This window comes from Bombus vosnesenskii, unplaced genomic scaffold, assembly GCF_011952255.1.
Source record: "Bombus vosnesenskii isolate JDL3184/JDL3185 unplaced genomic scaffold, Bvos_JDL3184-5_v1.1 scf7180000013267, whole genome shotgun sequence".
In the NCBI taxonomy this organism is placed as follows: domain Eukaryota; kingdom Metazoa; phylum Arthropoda; class Insecta; order Hymenoptera; family Apidae; genus Bombus; species Bombus vosnesenskii.
Window position 1 is genome coordinate 2,394,678 of NW_022882927.1, and position 15,090 is coordinate 2,409,767.

The 15,090-nt window shown below is 44.5% G+C and overlaps 2 protein-coding genes and 1 long non-coding RNA gene across 4 annotated transcripts in view; 2 read left to right on the forward strand and 1 right to left on the reverse strand.

The window, feature by feature from the left end:
* Window positions 1-3,831, forward strand: LOC117230530 (glutamate decarboxylase 1). Its single transcript, XM_033488107.1, has 8 exons — window positions 1-241; window positions 709-893; window positions 1,458-1,752; window positions 2,182-2,370; window positions 2,455-2,519; window positions 2,637-2,826; window positions 2,900-3,069; window positions 3,172-3,831. Exons 1-8 carry the CDS (start codon window positions 134-136, stop codon window positions 3,416-3,418), a joined length of 1,449 nt encoding a protein of 482 aa, XP_033343998.1. The 5' UTR covers window positions 1-133; the 3' UTR covers window positions 3,419-3,831.
* LOC117230522 (semaphorin-5A) overlaps window positions 3,515-15,090 on the reverse strand; it is a 26,702-nt gene continuing 15,126 nt past the window's right edge. For both annotated transcript variants that reach the window (XM_033488092.1, XM_033488091.1), the window contains exons 3-14: window positions 14,081-14,177; window positions 9,977-10,184; window positions 9,157-9,362; window positions 8,984-9,083; window positions 8,506-8,705; window positions 7,245-7,727; window positions 6,865-7,147; window positions 6,406-6,778; window positions 6,197-6,279; window positions 5,228-5,966; window positions 4,888-5,093; window positions 3,515-4,583 (exon numbers count right to left, since the gene is read on the reverse strand). In XM_033488092.1, coding sequence (XP_033343983.1) covers window positions 4,380-4,583; window positions 4,888-5,093; window positions 5,228-5,966; window positions 6,197-6,279; window positions 6,406-6,778; window positions 6,865-7,147; window positions 7,245-7,727; window positions 8,506-8,705; window positions 8,984-9,083; window positions 9,157-9,362; window positions 9,977-10,184; window positions 14,081-14,177 — 3,182 coding nt within the window. In that variant the 3' untranslated portion in view covers window positions 3,515-4,379. The remainder of the gene's footprint in view (window positions 4,584-4,887; window positions 5,094-5,227; window positions 5,967-6,196; window positions 6,280-6,405; window positions 6,779-6,864; window positions 7,148-7,244; window positions 7,728-8,505; window positions 8,706-8,983; window positions 9,084-9,156; window positions 9,363-9,976; window positions 10,185-14,080; window positions 14,178-15,090) is intronic.
* Window positions 9,269-11,374, forward strand: LOC117230539. Its single transcript, XR_004492799.1, has 2 exons — window positions 9,269-9,403; window positions 11,276-11,374. It is a non-coding gene; the product is annotated as an uncharacterized LOC117230539 (long non-coding RNA).

Genomic DNA, 15,090 nt, shown 5'->3' on the forward strand with positions numbered 1-15,090 from the left:
AACGAATGGATGGGGGAAGGTCGAGTCGACAGCGTGGGGGAACGTCGCTGCCTCGGTGCCGTCGACCTAACTGTTTCAACAGCCGTAATACAGTTTACGACATACAACAGTCGCATCAGCATCCACTAAGGCGATGACCGAGCTGCTAGGACGATTACTGGAAATTCTTGAGGAGGAAAATGCGTTTGATCGTACGGGTAACGAACCCGTATTACACTTCGTCCATCCGGAAGAGCTACAGGTGAGCCTTTCGACTGCAAATTGTGGCTTGATGCGCACGTGCGATGCAATTTTGTTGCGATGTTGCGATGGCAACGCCGCGCGACTTGAAAGGATTTTGCTCTTAATCCTTTCAACTTCGAATTACGCTTTTTTTTTTATGTCGTATTCATAATGTTCATTAGCTAATTAAACGATAAACGTACTTGTGTTTTAGTTAAAACGGGTATATTATGTCTTGTTTACAAAATCGAGAAGTTTCTCAGATCGAGTAATTTTTCTCATAGGCTGTAAAAGATTCAGCGTTCAAAGCGTTATACGATGTAATGCACACGAACGTGCTATTACGTTATCGAAGATATAAAAATGCCAAATCGTACAGCTTCGTTGCTATGAAATTGCAATAACATGACACCGCTCGTTCGTCGCATCGAGTCTAAACGAGTTTGCAGAAATTTCCCTTGAATATATTTTGATCGTATTTCGCAGAAACGATTATCGATACAACTGACCGAGGAACCAGCTACCAAAGGAGAAATCGAGACAACAATAAGACAAACGATTCGATACTCTGTCAAGACGTTCAGTCCACATTTTCATAATCAGCTGTACGCTGGTGTCGATGAATATGGCTTGGCAGGTTCTTGGTTGACAGATGTGTTTAATACCAGCCAGTAAGCTTTTATCTAAGATATTTTATATGACGTTGATTCGTTGATTTGGAAGGCGTGTTCTCGCTTATTTGAAAACAGTTTATCGTATGTTTGTATTTTTGTTCGTGAACGTGACTCTTATAGTCCCATAAAACGTCTATCGCATAGATCTTGCGCCGTTATCGCACATCTAACTACTATACCTTTATTATTTTAGTCTACCGTTAGTTATCCTCGTTAGTGTCTAATTGTACCTAATTAACACAGTTACACACGACGACATGCTGCTTAATGTGTCAATAAGTTGAATTCTATCATAGATATATAGCATTTGTTATTATCAATGATAAATCGTGCGACCTATCCCCGCGGATACGATGCTTTCATTGTGTACACAATATTTTTGCATCTTTGAGAAGCTATCCGAGAAAATTATAATCGTAAGAATTATAATCATAATCCTCTTGCGAGCATTTTTCGCCAACGCGTTTCCTTCCAAACGTAGACTGTTAACAAAAATTGTAGTTTAACGAATTACATAGCTTAATTCAAACACGATTCTACCTTATACCTGTAATTTGTTAGATATACGTACGAGGTGGCTCCCGTGTTCACCGTGATGGAACGACAAATAATAGAAAAATCGTTGGAACTGGTTGGGTATCCTCCGTTACCAGAAGGAGATGGCATACTTTGTCCTGGTGGTAGTATATCAAATATGTATGGTATGGTGATGGCTAGATACAAAATGATCCCGGACGTAAAGAGGAAAGGTCTCGCGGGTCTTCCGCCGATGGTTTGTTTCACCAGTGAGGCTGGCCACTATTCGATCTCTAAAGGAGCCCACTGGTTGGGCCTAGGAACCGATCACGTTTATAAGGTAGAAGAGGGTCATCGCATTCACCTCGGTCGTTAACACTTTGCAAGCAGCGTTGGATATTCGTATACATCATACGATATTAACTAACTCATAGTCAGCTAGTTATTCTTAGAAGTCGTTTAGCAAATTGCATTTTATATTTTTTATAGCCAATAACATATTGGATAACGTACTGACATATTTCTATTAATCGTTATCGTTACGTCTATTATCTTGGTAAAGAGAAAACTGGATTATCGTTATCACGAACGTCGAACATTTTATTTTATAGCGATAAATCGAAGATTCGTATAAAAAGGGTGTTTTTTTTTAACCCCGTTTGATAACCGAATGCATATACTGCTGTTGGAAAGTGTGAACCACCGTTTGTAGACTAAATTTCGTTGCATTTTAAACGGTTAACAGGAGATTCATTTGTTCATTCGATAGGTCAAATGCGACGAATTTGGACGAATGCGACCAGACGAGTTAAAGGCTGCCATAGCGGAAGTCAAAAAACAGGGTCATTTACCTTTCTTCGTGAACGCTACATGCGGCACCACGGTTCTCGGCTCCTTCGATCCGCTGCCGGAAATCGCGGCCATCTGCCGCGAGGAGAATCTATGGTTACATGTTGACGTTCGTACAAGTATGATGAGTGCAACGAGCGGCAAATGAAAAAGGTTTCCCATTGTAATTCGCACGATTGTCGCTGTGTTACAGGCATGTCTCGGTGGTACGCTGTTACTTTCGAAGAAATATCGAGACAGGTTGAAAGGAATCGAACTGTACGTAATTGTCCTCGATCTTTTTGTCTTTCTTGCTTCGGTGATGTATTGTTTTGTCTCTACTTAACCACTGATCCATGTATCGTGATATATTATGACGCATTTCGATCGATGCAGCTCGAATTCCGTAGCGTGGAATCCACACAAGATGCTTGGCGCACCGTTCCAATGCTCGCTGTTCTTGGTTAAGGGTAAAAACGCTCTGCACGAAGCGAATTGCGCGGGAGCGCGGTATTTGTTCCAACAGGACAAACATTATGACGTATCTTGGGACACCGGTGATAAGAGTTTGCAATGTGGGAGAAAGGTAAACGTTCTGCATTGATTACGTCCATAATACATATCGTCATTTTCTGTATGTGACGTTCCCTTCGTTGTAGGTCGACGGAGCTAAATTTTGGCTGATGTGGAAAGCACGAGGGACCAAAGGACTTCGCGAATCCGTGGAACTCGCTATGTCCACGGTGGAATACTTCTTCGAACGAATAAAAAGCCGGAAAGGATTTCGTTTGGTACTTCCCCGGTACGAAGGTTGTAACATTTGTTTTTGGTGAGTATCGTTGTTCCTTTGTGTATCGTCGTATCCCCTCAATTCTGTGTTCGTAATTCATATTTGTGTTACGTATTCTTCCCTTCTTTCGATTCGTAACAGGTACATACCACCCAGTATGCAAGGTCAACAGGAGACTCAGGAATGGTGGAACAAATTGTACGAGGTCACAGCTAAAATCAAGGAACGCATGATGATCGAGGGAACGCTGATGGTTGGCTACACGCCGCTATCGTACAAGAATATTGGCAACTTTTTCCGCATGGTCGTCACCTGTCAACCACCACCGACCAAAGCTTCCATGGATTACGTGATCGACAAGATAGAAAAGCTGTCGGTTGATTTGTAAACGGACTAAGTTCATCCTCATTCGCCGCAGAGAGTAAAAGAAGAAGAAAGTTCGGGGGAATGAATTCGCTCAAGGACCCTATTTTTGCGGGCGTTGTCGTTCCTTTTATTGCAGTCGCGTGATGGATACTACACGAGGTGAAGCGTTTCAAGTCCGTTTGATCACGGAACGTCGTTCATTTGTACGCTCCTTTGCCGCGCGTAACTCGTCGACCCGAAACGGTTCGAATCAAATCCACGACTAAATCTTGATTTCCGTAAGCTCGATCGTCTTTCGCGGTGAATCACGATACGCAATCCCACGGACGATCGTTGCTGTTTTCCTCTTCTCTCCTCGACTATCGTTTGTCGTGAGTACGAGTCGACGCGTGACCGCGACTCAATGTGAGCCAATAATAAAAAATATGCGAATCACATGACTCGAATCTTTATGCATACATACGCATCCGTTCACACCCTCCTGTTCTCTCTCTTTCAGGACCTCTCACACATAACTGCACTCATATTCACATCCACACACGTTTAGTTAGGTACGTTTATGCTCGTCCTTTGTCGCTCATGTTTGACGAGCACGCGTTCGCGACGTAACGATGGCACTGAATCGTTCAACGCGAAACCAGAGGAGATCGTCTCTATAGTTTTGAGTAAACAAGTAAATATGGGGCGAATATCACTGGATCTCTAGTATAGGCGATCTGTCCGCGTTTGCATCTCTCCTTGGTCCATTTGGAAGCTGCCTTCGTTTAAACTGCTTCGCATACATAGCTCAAAATTGTTGGAGAGACGAATGATAGCCACGTCGTGTTGCGTTCGTTATTTCTTGCTCGCTGTTCTCGCTGTGCGCCTTCATGGCGATGTCTCTTTGTTGTAGGTGTTCGTGTCAGGTCTTCGCGTTTACTCGCAACGCAGAAGCCATCTGGCAGTGAAATAAATTCGTTCGTTTCTAATTGCACGCTGCCCGTTCAGTAGTATTTGTCTTGATCAGGATCGACTCGAATGTGTTGTTGGCCATGGCTATTGCGCTTCAAGGTGGCAGACTCGTAGTCCAGACTCTTTGGATACAGTTTCGGACTTCCGAGACCGTTCACGTTTGGATTGTTCTTCCCACGAAGAGTTCCGTTACCATTTGTACTACCGGAAAAACTAGGCTGTCGCTTGGCGTTTACCTAGATCGAAAGAAGACCTCGTGTTAGTAAAAAAATATCACACATGCGTGGTTTAGTGGACTGTAGATGTTCAAATTCATAGTTTAATAAAGATAACTAAAAAAATGGAACCTAAGTAGATATGTGTTTCATTCCTTAAATCTTGTAACAAGTACTATGCAAAAATGGGAAGATGCAGAACCCATTGGATGTGCATTCTTTTGCCTAGCAAACTTCTCATAGACACAAAGTACTATTGATATTTTATATCTCTTTTATGTATTATACGTCCATCCATAGTATAGCGATTAGACTGTCGACTCACATCTTTCAACGGAACCGAGACGTAGGAGTTTTGTTTGCTGATATAGTGAGGACTACCAGGAATTCGTTGCTGTCGTCGCTTCAGGTAACAGAAGCTTAAGACCGCGGTCACGGCCAAGCCAACTAGGAATCCGGCTACGCAACTGCCCACTACCGCGCCGATAGATACACCCGAGCGTTCTACGCTTGATTTTAGGGCATTTATATCTGAAAAATTACGTTTAAACATAACATACACTATGCATATAGCATACATAGTAATTTTTGCTTCAGCGTCTGCGAAAATGTTCTCCACAGGTAATCTTAATTAAATAAGTCAGACTTCGTTCGACCATACTCACCATTGTCCATGCAATCGGGTAAACAGTCGCGCACCTCTCTGCTGGATCCTTGACAGAGCCCGTTACCATGTTGAAGACACTGTCTCTTCCTATGTTGTTGATGATCATCGTCACAAGGCGTCCAACGTGACCATGAATCCCAACCGGCCAAAGACTCGCAGCTGGGCATCTCGCAAGTCTCTCTAACTAGCCTTGGACCTTCGCAACCCTCCGGTCCTAGACATTCTCTTGTTCTGGAACGGACGCCAACGCCACACGATACCGAACAATCGGACCAGTCAGTCCAACAAGACCACTGGCCTCCAGCCCCTGCGATTCCAACTTGGTTCGACCGACATGGATGCACATTGCACAACCTGTTTTGCACGGATGGACCTTCGCAAGGTGGTGATTCACATTGCCTCATTCTATGCTGAGAACCTCCGCCACAAGGTCGATCACAAGGCCGCCATGCGGACCATTCTCCCCAGCCGGCTTCTGCTCCGAGATCCCCATACGGATTTGGATTCGCGTTTCCTCTTAGGCAGGAACCGTCGTTTCTGCAATAGCGCTCTTCCTCTTTAGCTAGTTGCACCCTGACGCTGGATGGATCGTCAGTTTGGGCACGACAACTAAATCGAAACCGTTTTTCTACGTAACCAATGTTTGTACTTTGAAGACTGCCATTAACTGCTAGCCATGGGGTCCACCCGGAGTATCTTTTCGTTTCGACGCACTGATGAGAGTTGCATTCCTCGACCTGTAGAAGATAAAAACGCGAGCTCGTGATTGTGGTGATATATTGTTTGAGAGAAACGCGATAGCAAAAGTGTAACGATTACAAATCCTGTCTAAAAGTCATTTAAATGAACTCAATGGGCGGTAGAGCTCGTTTAATCGGGCATTAAATAAAATGGAGTTTCACTGGAGTCGTTCACGTTCGAATAAATGAAATTTCACGAAGCTATTACAAGTGCGTGCTGCTCTTACTTGAAAGTCGCATCCATTGCATTCGACGGTAGGAGGTTTTCGTGATGATGGACTCTCGCACGTTCTTCTTCGTATCCGTATCCCTGTCAAACAGACGATTAAAAGTCAATCACTAGGAGACAGGATACAAGTCATTGAGACGAGAGATCATTTATCAAGAGATTCTTATTAAAGAAGAAGAACTGGCGAAATCTTCGTATCACGCTTACCACCGTTGCAAGGTCGAGAGCAAGCGTTCCAAGCGCTCCAGGATGACCACTGACCAAACGTCTGTGGTGGCGGCGGTGCTACCTTCGCTGGCGTAGGACAAGGTGGAAGATTTATACAGACGGTGTCATCGTGATCATGACCAACGCACACTCGCCCTCCAAAAGCCGGAGCCGGATTCGTGCACGTGCGTCGTCGTGTTTTCATAGCGAAGCCGCAGGTTTGTGAGCACGCTGACCAGGATGACCAAGCTGTCCAATCGCCATGAACCGTACAATTGGTTACTCTCACTTTAGCTCCTGAACAAGTTGCTCCGCCATGCTGCGGAGGCGGGTTATTGCAATCTCGTGTCTGGCATTGACAAGTGTCTGAGCCCTGGTGAAAGCAAGGATTCGCTTTTGATTTATCGCCATCTATTTGTGCATTACGCCGACATGAACGACAACGTGCCACTGACTTACCGTCTCGGCATGAAGGTGCAAATGCGCATGCGAATGAGAATGCCCATGATCCGTGGTGCCGTGTTGACACGGAGACCAAGAGCTCCAGGCACTCCAGCCACCGTCCACAGGATCTGTGAGAACAGGACACTTGGTGACTTCTTGATGCCAGTGATTGGCAAGATGGTTTTGCTTCGGGGCCGGAGCGCATTTCATCAGATGTTCGTTCCAACCGCAATATGGCTCCTGAGCATTGAGACAAGCCTGGCGACTTCGATGCCTATGGCACTGGGCAGCGGGTATTCTGTAAATGCGATATTCCTTTTGTTCTCGAACAGAATTTGACCAATGTGGGCCCAACGACGCATATTATTATCTTGAATCTGTGTCAAACCGCGTACCTCGATAGACCGAGTTCTGTACCAACATACAGACTCTGCGTGTCCTTCAAGAACTGCATGATCATCGGCGTAGATGGTAAGGGACCCCAAACTTCTACGATACAAGTTTCCTGCGTACGCGGTAAAACTGAGATCTTCTTGATCAAACCAACATCAGTAGCCACATACAGCACGGTGACACCGCGGTGCAATTTAGTTGGCGTGACATCGAGAGCGATCAAGGTGAATCTCTCGAGTAAAGCGGTATGCAATGGCTCCAGCGTCGTGCTTTGGATCGCGTCATCCATCAGCTGGTACCTCTGATTGTCTATGATCTGATGAGGAGCGACGTTCGCGTTTGAACCACATCTTTGACGATTGTGATGAGATGGCCTCCTTTCCCAGGCAGCGCCCGAATTCTCTTGGTGCTTGAAAGGTCCGTTGAAGCTCGCGGTGATCGCGGACATGTTGAACGCGCATATCGCCGACCCGGCAATTCCATTGCTAAAAATACACGTCGAGTTTAGCGAGTTTCGGTCTCTCTCCCCTTCTTCGTCATTCAAGAAACGAAAAAAGGAAAGCAGAAGAAGAGTATGCTAAGAAAGAAAAAATACGCCGCGTCTGGCAACTATAAAACCGCCCTAAAACTTTCTATTCTTATGCAGATACGAGGTAGGGGATACAACGCGATAAAATCTGATCAGAAGTACGCAAAATCGAACAATTGAATTTATTAGGTGGCCCGAAAAGTTTCTTTCGTTTTATAAGGAAATAATGGATGCACAATATTTTCCGTTTTATATTATTTTATCGAATTACGTATGGTCCATTTTGTTCTATCAAAATAAGGATCACAACGTCCGACAGATTAGGTTTCGTGTTTGTACAAAGATGCATCGTTGTAAAAGACGTGTCTGTAAAAGAAAGGCACTTTTCGGACAACCTAATACAAAAGTTGTCGCTACAATTTCATTTTATCGCGGGAGCGTAAAATTTTATTACTACCGATATTAGTTGATTATAAATCGATAGCACTTTGAAAACGAGATATCCCGATTTTGAATCTGTTTTCGTTGGTGTACTAAAATTACTGGAAAAGCGGACCTTCCTCTTCATCGTTGCACACTTTCGTGGGAGAAATTTCGGGAAATTGTACATACCAATTTCCTCGTTTCTTCGTGAGCGAGTACCGGCACAGACATGAGGAGAAATGTTAAGCGAACGTGAGATGATACGCGGATTGCGATTACGACGTAACACATCCAGTGACTCTGGGACTTACATGGGCGTGGTGAACGTCGCGTAAACGATGCCTTCTTCCGGATGATAGACCGCGCCCTGAATCTCGTCGTAGTAGAAAGGAAACTCGCCGGGGAGCGAGCAATTTAATCGCGCCTTGCTGAACGTGGTCCAAACCTCTTTCATCATAATTTTACCCCCGCGATCGTTTTTACACACTCTCGCTATTCTCGAGTAGACTTTCTGAAAACAACGAAAACAGAGAGATCTTTGAATGTGGGATAGTTAGAGAGGAAGAGGAAACGAGATCGGCGAGTCCATTGCACAGTGCAAAACAATACAAATTTTTCAAATAATTTACCGCAAATGGTCGAATTATCTTGTGTCGTAAAAACTAAATCTACAAAAAGAGTGGCTTTCTTTTCCTTTTCTTTTTTTTTTTTTTAATTTTAACCATAAAATATAGAGCTTTCCAGATCATTGTGCAACGATTCGGTCGATCGATCGTTAAACCGCGTTACCTTGCCGCAATTGATGTACTCGACGGCTGATTCGCGAAACAAAAAGTAGACGTGATCCTCCGTCTCGAAGCTGCCGACGAACTGCGGGTCGTTTAGCCATCTGAAAGCGGCCACGGACGTTGAAGATACCGAGGTTGCGACAGATATCGTAGAGAATTGGGAAAACGACTCACCTGGAGTCGTACTGATGCGTTCGAAGATTTGGCGACGCAAGCGTCCTGCATATAGCTGGATCCGCGCCGGAGAAATCGGTTGGCGCCCCGGTGAACAATCCACCTGTTGGACCTCTGGCTAATAACGCAGTTACGTTGGCACGCGGCGAGTAAGGACACATTGCTGCGCCCGACATCTCGCTGGTTACGCTGCTGATGTTCTCGATCTGTGAAATAATCGAATCGACCCTGTTCTTACGTACTGCAGGTGTGTGGAAAAGATAGTACACGGTACTATCATTGCCAATAAGATCTCGAGCAAACATAATAGCAGTAAACCGAACGAATTGTTCTAACATCCCGTAAACGTTTCTATTCCTGCCCCAATGTTTTTAGGCGCACGCCGAGGAATGTTCACGAAACGTCGGAAGACGAAAGTCTGAACGAAATATTGCAAGTAGAATATATCGATCTCCAAATAACTTTTATAGTCGAAGGTTTAGATTTCCTCTACGAAACAGGTGCAAGATTTAAATTTCCTTTGCAATTCTCGATACAGCTACGTATATCAATGGGTGTCGCGCGTTAATTTATAGCTGCGATATATCTAGACTACGGATGTTTATGCAAATTAACCAAAGAATCTAAGAATCTAAGCGAACGTTCGTGTCATTCGCTAAATTTTACATCTCCTATACATAGCGTGATATGGATTGTTCGCATTTTTCCATCTTCGAATTTTCCATAAACGCATCAACGTTCGCAATCTAGTTTAGTATATCGTTTCCACCTAATATGCTCATAATCTGCTGCGCTTTCTCTACTTCGTATGGTTACTTACCTCTCTCCACGTGCACCAAGGGCTAAACGCGTACGTGCCGCAAGTGAACAGGCTCTTTCCATTGGTGAGTAGAACCTTCACATAGTTGCGACAGTCTTCGACGCTTTGACCCTTGTTCTGGCAGGTGTTGCTCTTATCTTCTGGCGCGGGCCAGGAGGCGTGTTCGAGCGGCGTCAACGAGGTTAACGTCAACCGGTACAGGTTATCTCTGGAATCGCAACGATTCGTTTTCGTTTGGCTCGGCGAGTCTAAAAGTCTCGGCTTAAAGTACGCGTGGGTCGCGACGCGTGTAAAAAGCCGTGGCTCGCAAGCGGCGGCACGGTGAGAGCGTGCGGATCGCGCAATCACGCCGTAGAAAACTCGCAACGAAGCATAAACGGCGCCTACGTGGGCGCACGCCGCAACTATGCGCGACTACGCGCGCGACAGTCGCACCAAAAGCGATCGTTAGTCGAGCGAAGCGGCTCCGCGATCGGGCTGAGTATCGAACACGGGCCGATTAACCCTTTGCGATCTCGCGTCAAGTTAGGCTCGACATTGTATTTCACTCCTTTTACTTTCCGTATATAAAAATACAAAATCAACTATTTAACGCAACAGCGAAGAGTTGTACGGTTCTAACATGTTCGCCACGTGCAGCGTGCGTTCGAGCCGGTACATGCTTTTCGATTATGTATCGCATCGACTCGGATGTGACACGTGAACTGGATGTCTCGAAATTATGAAAAAAGTATTTCGTAATAATTCATATGACGAATATATAATGTGGCAAGTTTCACGATATAACGAGACTGGCATTGTATGAAAATTATTTATCGGTAAAATTGAATTCACAGCGCAACTCGTTAAAGAGTAGCGGTTATACGCGTTGGGAAAGACCGTTCGACAAGTTGTATCTCGATAAGACACTGCAGGCTCATCGAAGTCGATGAATAATTTTTTTCTCTTCTAAATAATTATTCTACCGCGGATTTTTATACATCTATTATACAGTATGAAATAGAGTTCCCGATAAGCGTCTGTACGTTCGAGCTAATCTCGAGAACCAATGGACTGATTTTGACGAGATTTTTACCATTTTAAGGAGCGTTTTTCGAGTAAGAGTTAGACGTGTGAAACTTGACGAAAGAAATCAGAGATCGAAAATAAGAACTAGAAACAATTTACGGATATCAGCAACGCAACAGCGACTAGCGACTAGCGACCTTCTTTCCCGCGGTTGTGTTTTGCTTAGAATCACTGCCACGATATAGCGACGCGATATTATCTCCCCACTGAGCGATGTCTTTCTCTTTTCAGCGTGCGGCATATCAGAAGCTTCACGACTTCGTTGCGTGACAATTGGTGTTTCACGGACTAAAGAATGTCTACAGAGCCAATAAATTCATAAAATCGTCAGCCATGTTATTAAAAAAATCATATAAGAATCCGGACAAAGATCAGGTATATCAGCTGATTTATGATAAACTTAACCGAGTACGCGTCATAATTTTCAGCAAACGAAACAAATTACTACGTACATTCCACCTCTTTGATTCTCGGAAAAACATAAAATTGTAGAAAAATCTGCAATCTGATAATTTCCGATAAAACCATTTTCTAGCTTCCATTTGTTACGCTATAAAAATATTTATTTGCATAAATATGCGCGGTCTACGATAATACGTAGACAAAGAGACCTCGAACGCTGTAGCGTGTATCGGATGTAATCCTGTATCAGTTAGACGAGGGTTGAAAACCAGAGGCGATGGACACCGCGGTCGAGACGCGCGCGATTTCGAGAAAGGACACGAATGATCGACTCGAGGGTCGAGTACGAACAGTGTAGTAGAACAAGAGTACGACGCACGGGCAATCCTATTGAGACAGATTGCTTCCTGTTCGTTAAACGAATAGGATGGATCGTTCGGAGACCTCGTTCTCGTCCGACGAAACTGTGTCCAACGACTCGCGTTTGTTACGCGTCTAGTGGAGTTCGATGGCCGTACGAGGAGAGCATAAAGTAGAGAAGCAGCAGTGCGTGACAGAAATTCAGAATGAATCCATTAATTATCAACCTGTTAACCAGGTCATCTCTTAATCAGAAAGTTCTATAATTAAGAAATTAAGAAGTTAAGACTTAATAAGAACAAATCAGTTCCAATTACGTCTCAGTCTTCGCGAATGTAAATATAAAAAGTTAAGGATGACGTTTCGTCGGGCAAGTTAGCTCTCCGAACCGAATTTTTCTACGGTTGGAAAATTTCTTAAATTCGTGGAAAATGTGAAGGAATCTCTTTCGAGACACCGAAAGTCCTCTTCGAGATTTCGAGTTAAAGAGATATCGAGCTATAAAAAAATCCTAGAATCGCCACAAGGTTGATAAATCGATAAACTGTGTAGGAAAATAATAAATGTCTCGGGTAGAGCGAGATGTACAAGGCTGCAGGAAGAAAGATGAGAAAAGCGTGTTTTGTCCTGGAAACGCGATCATTTCTGATTTACGAGAAGATGATGCGAAGAAACGTTTCAACAACGGGTAAAGCTAGTCCTAGCTATCTTAGAAAGGAACCGCTGGTTTTAACAACGAGACAAGGGAAAAACGCGTCTCTGCCATACCTGTCGCGATCTCGGTGCGACACGCTCTTGGTAATTTACCACTCAGTGACGTCACGGTTGTCGACCACGGGAATCGAACTGGAAGAATGCAAATCGTGGCGCCGTGTCGCGTGCACGCACCTAGACCAGAGCACACCCTTTCCCTCCTCTTGCTATTTCTGCAACTCGGTCGCGTTTCCACGCTCGTGTTTTCTTCGATCGATCTTCGAAAGTCGCGATAAATTCGCGAGAAAGCGACTCGTCTCGGAACACATTCTACCAAGACGATTTCACCGTGTTGGTTTCCACATGTTTCTCGGGTTTGCTTTAAATATGTCAGAGAACGACCTCGGATTTGCTGCATTTTTCTTGTCTTTTTCTTTTTCTTTTTGTTTTCAGGAACGAGACAAGCGTACATGCACCGTTTCTTCGACTGGCTGGCCGCGCGCGTACGTGGGTCGCGGTTAATAACTAGCATTCTATTAATAGAAGGTAACACGAGGGCGTACGCTCCTTTCCACGCTCGATTCGATCGGTACTCGATCGCGAAAATCGATCACCGGCGTTCGCGCGTTCCTCGACGATTTCGAGCAGCCGGTCGGGTAGCTGGAATGCGGCTGCTATCCGAGCTATCTCGTTGTACCCTTAGGTGCAGACGAGCGATTTATTTATTTACCTTTTTTTTCTTTTTTTTTCGTGCATCGTAGCGGCGATAGCGAATAGGGAGCAACGCACGTATATATACAGAGAAAATACACGTCTGATAATCGCGTATATACGCTGCCGATTATAAGTTTCACAACGTCAGCCGATATTTAGTACAAATTGTATGCTTCTCATTTTTTCTTATCTTCCAAGTATTTTATTATAAATCTGTTACTTCGTTCGTGTCTTCTAATGTAAAACACCGAACGAAGTAAAATCTCTTACGGTTTCTCAATGGACGTAGCGAACATAAGCGTCTTGACGTTGATGGTTGGAAGTGTACATATAAATAATACATAGAATGTTCCAGGATTTCACAGTCAATTAGATATACGATTACATAATTGCCATTAAGGTAACATTATCGTAAATGATCTAATACCTCCACAGGGAGCTGTGCGTATATCACTGTGTGCTACCTGTATCCCATCCATGAAATCATCGTGAAGCTTTCAGTCTCGTTAATTCCCATTCCAATGACACTAGAGACTCTCGAGAATCGGTTGGAGTTCGGTGAAAAACGTATTTTTGTGAGTCGAGTGAAAGACGAACAATTTGGCGAGCGGCCAAGACGCTATCCCGATCCTCGGAGGAGCTCGTCGACGAGACCGGTCGCTTCTCGGTCGTCGAGAAAAATAACCGGTTGATGGCTCGGCGGATAGCCAAATCGCATGTCGATCTCGCGGTCGGTTTCGATTTTCCGCATTCGCGACACGTTCGCGAACGCGTTTCCGTGTACGATCGTGCGTTTACTCGAAGAATTAACGCTTTACTTTACAATTACATCGTTCGTCATATGACATCCAGTTACGACATACGTACCGAGCGCCGACGACGACCTGCTGTCTAGCGACGTCGAACAGAAGTTGAGAATACGTGGTGACTCCCTCTCGCTGGAACTGGCTAGCATCCGCCAGATCTGGAACGATAATTAAATCGCTGTAAGTGCAATTTCCCTGTTCCGCGTTCCCATGTCAGAATTCGAACGGCTATCTAGTCAGGATTTAGTAAAGTTTTTAGTCGAAGAAATCCAACTATTTAACGAACTATGCGATATAATGGAAAGTAGCGCGTATTGCACTTTGTCTTACGGCGTCCCTGGTAACCCTGCGATCCATACGATTTTAAACGTCCAGCGAAGAAGACTGTACACTCAGAGGAAAATAGAAGAAAAATAAAAGACGCAACTCGAGTACGTAGAAAAACTCGAGGTTCTCTTGGTTTCAACGAATTCCATCGATGTTGCTCTTCCGCTTCTTGTCCCGCGTGTGTCGCCATCGCAATCGCGATCGTTTCCACGTTCCGAGAACGAGAGGATGTAAGCGGAGTCGTTTTTCGCTTCCGGACAAACTAGTTTAGCGACGAGCTAGAGCATCTTCTTCCTAGCCAGCAGATTTTCTAGCTTGTTTTTTTTTTTTTTGCGTGCTCGATGCGGGCTCTAGATCGAAAGTATCGTTGTTCCCCATATCGAGGAGCTTCGATCGATGAAAAATTGTTCAGGCGGGAAAACTTCTCTCGTGCCATCGTCAACGCGTAGGTAAATGTTGGCGCGTTCGTTCTGCCTTTCTCGTCTCGGTGCTCGAGAAGAGAACATCGCGTAAAGCGGACGCGTTTCATTCGCGATATCGTGAGTTTCTCTCGCTTTGCGTTCCTCTCTCCCTTTGTGTACATGTGCGGTTAAGTTAGTAGTTAAGTATATATGCGGGTTAAGATGAATATCGACATCATACGACCCCCTAGATATCGTAAAACATGTGTCTGAAACATTTTTCCTTATCGCGTACAATTTTCAAGATATTCACGCGTCTCTAGATAAAACGAACGAAAGTATT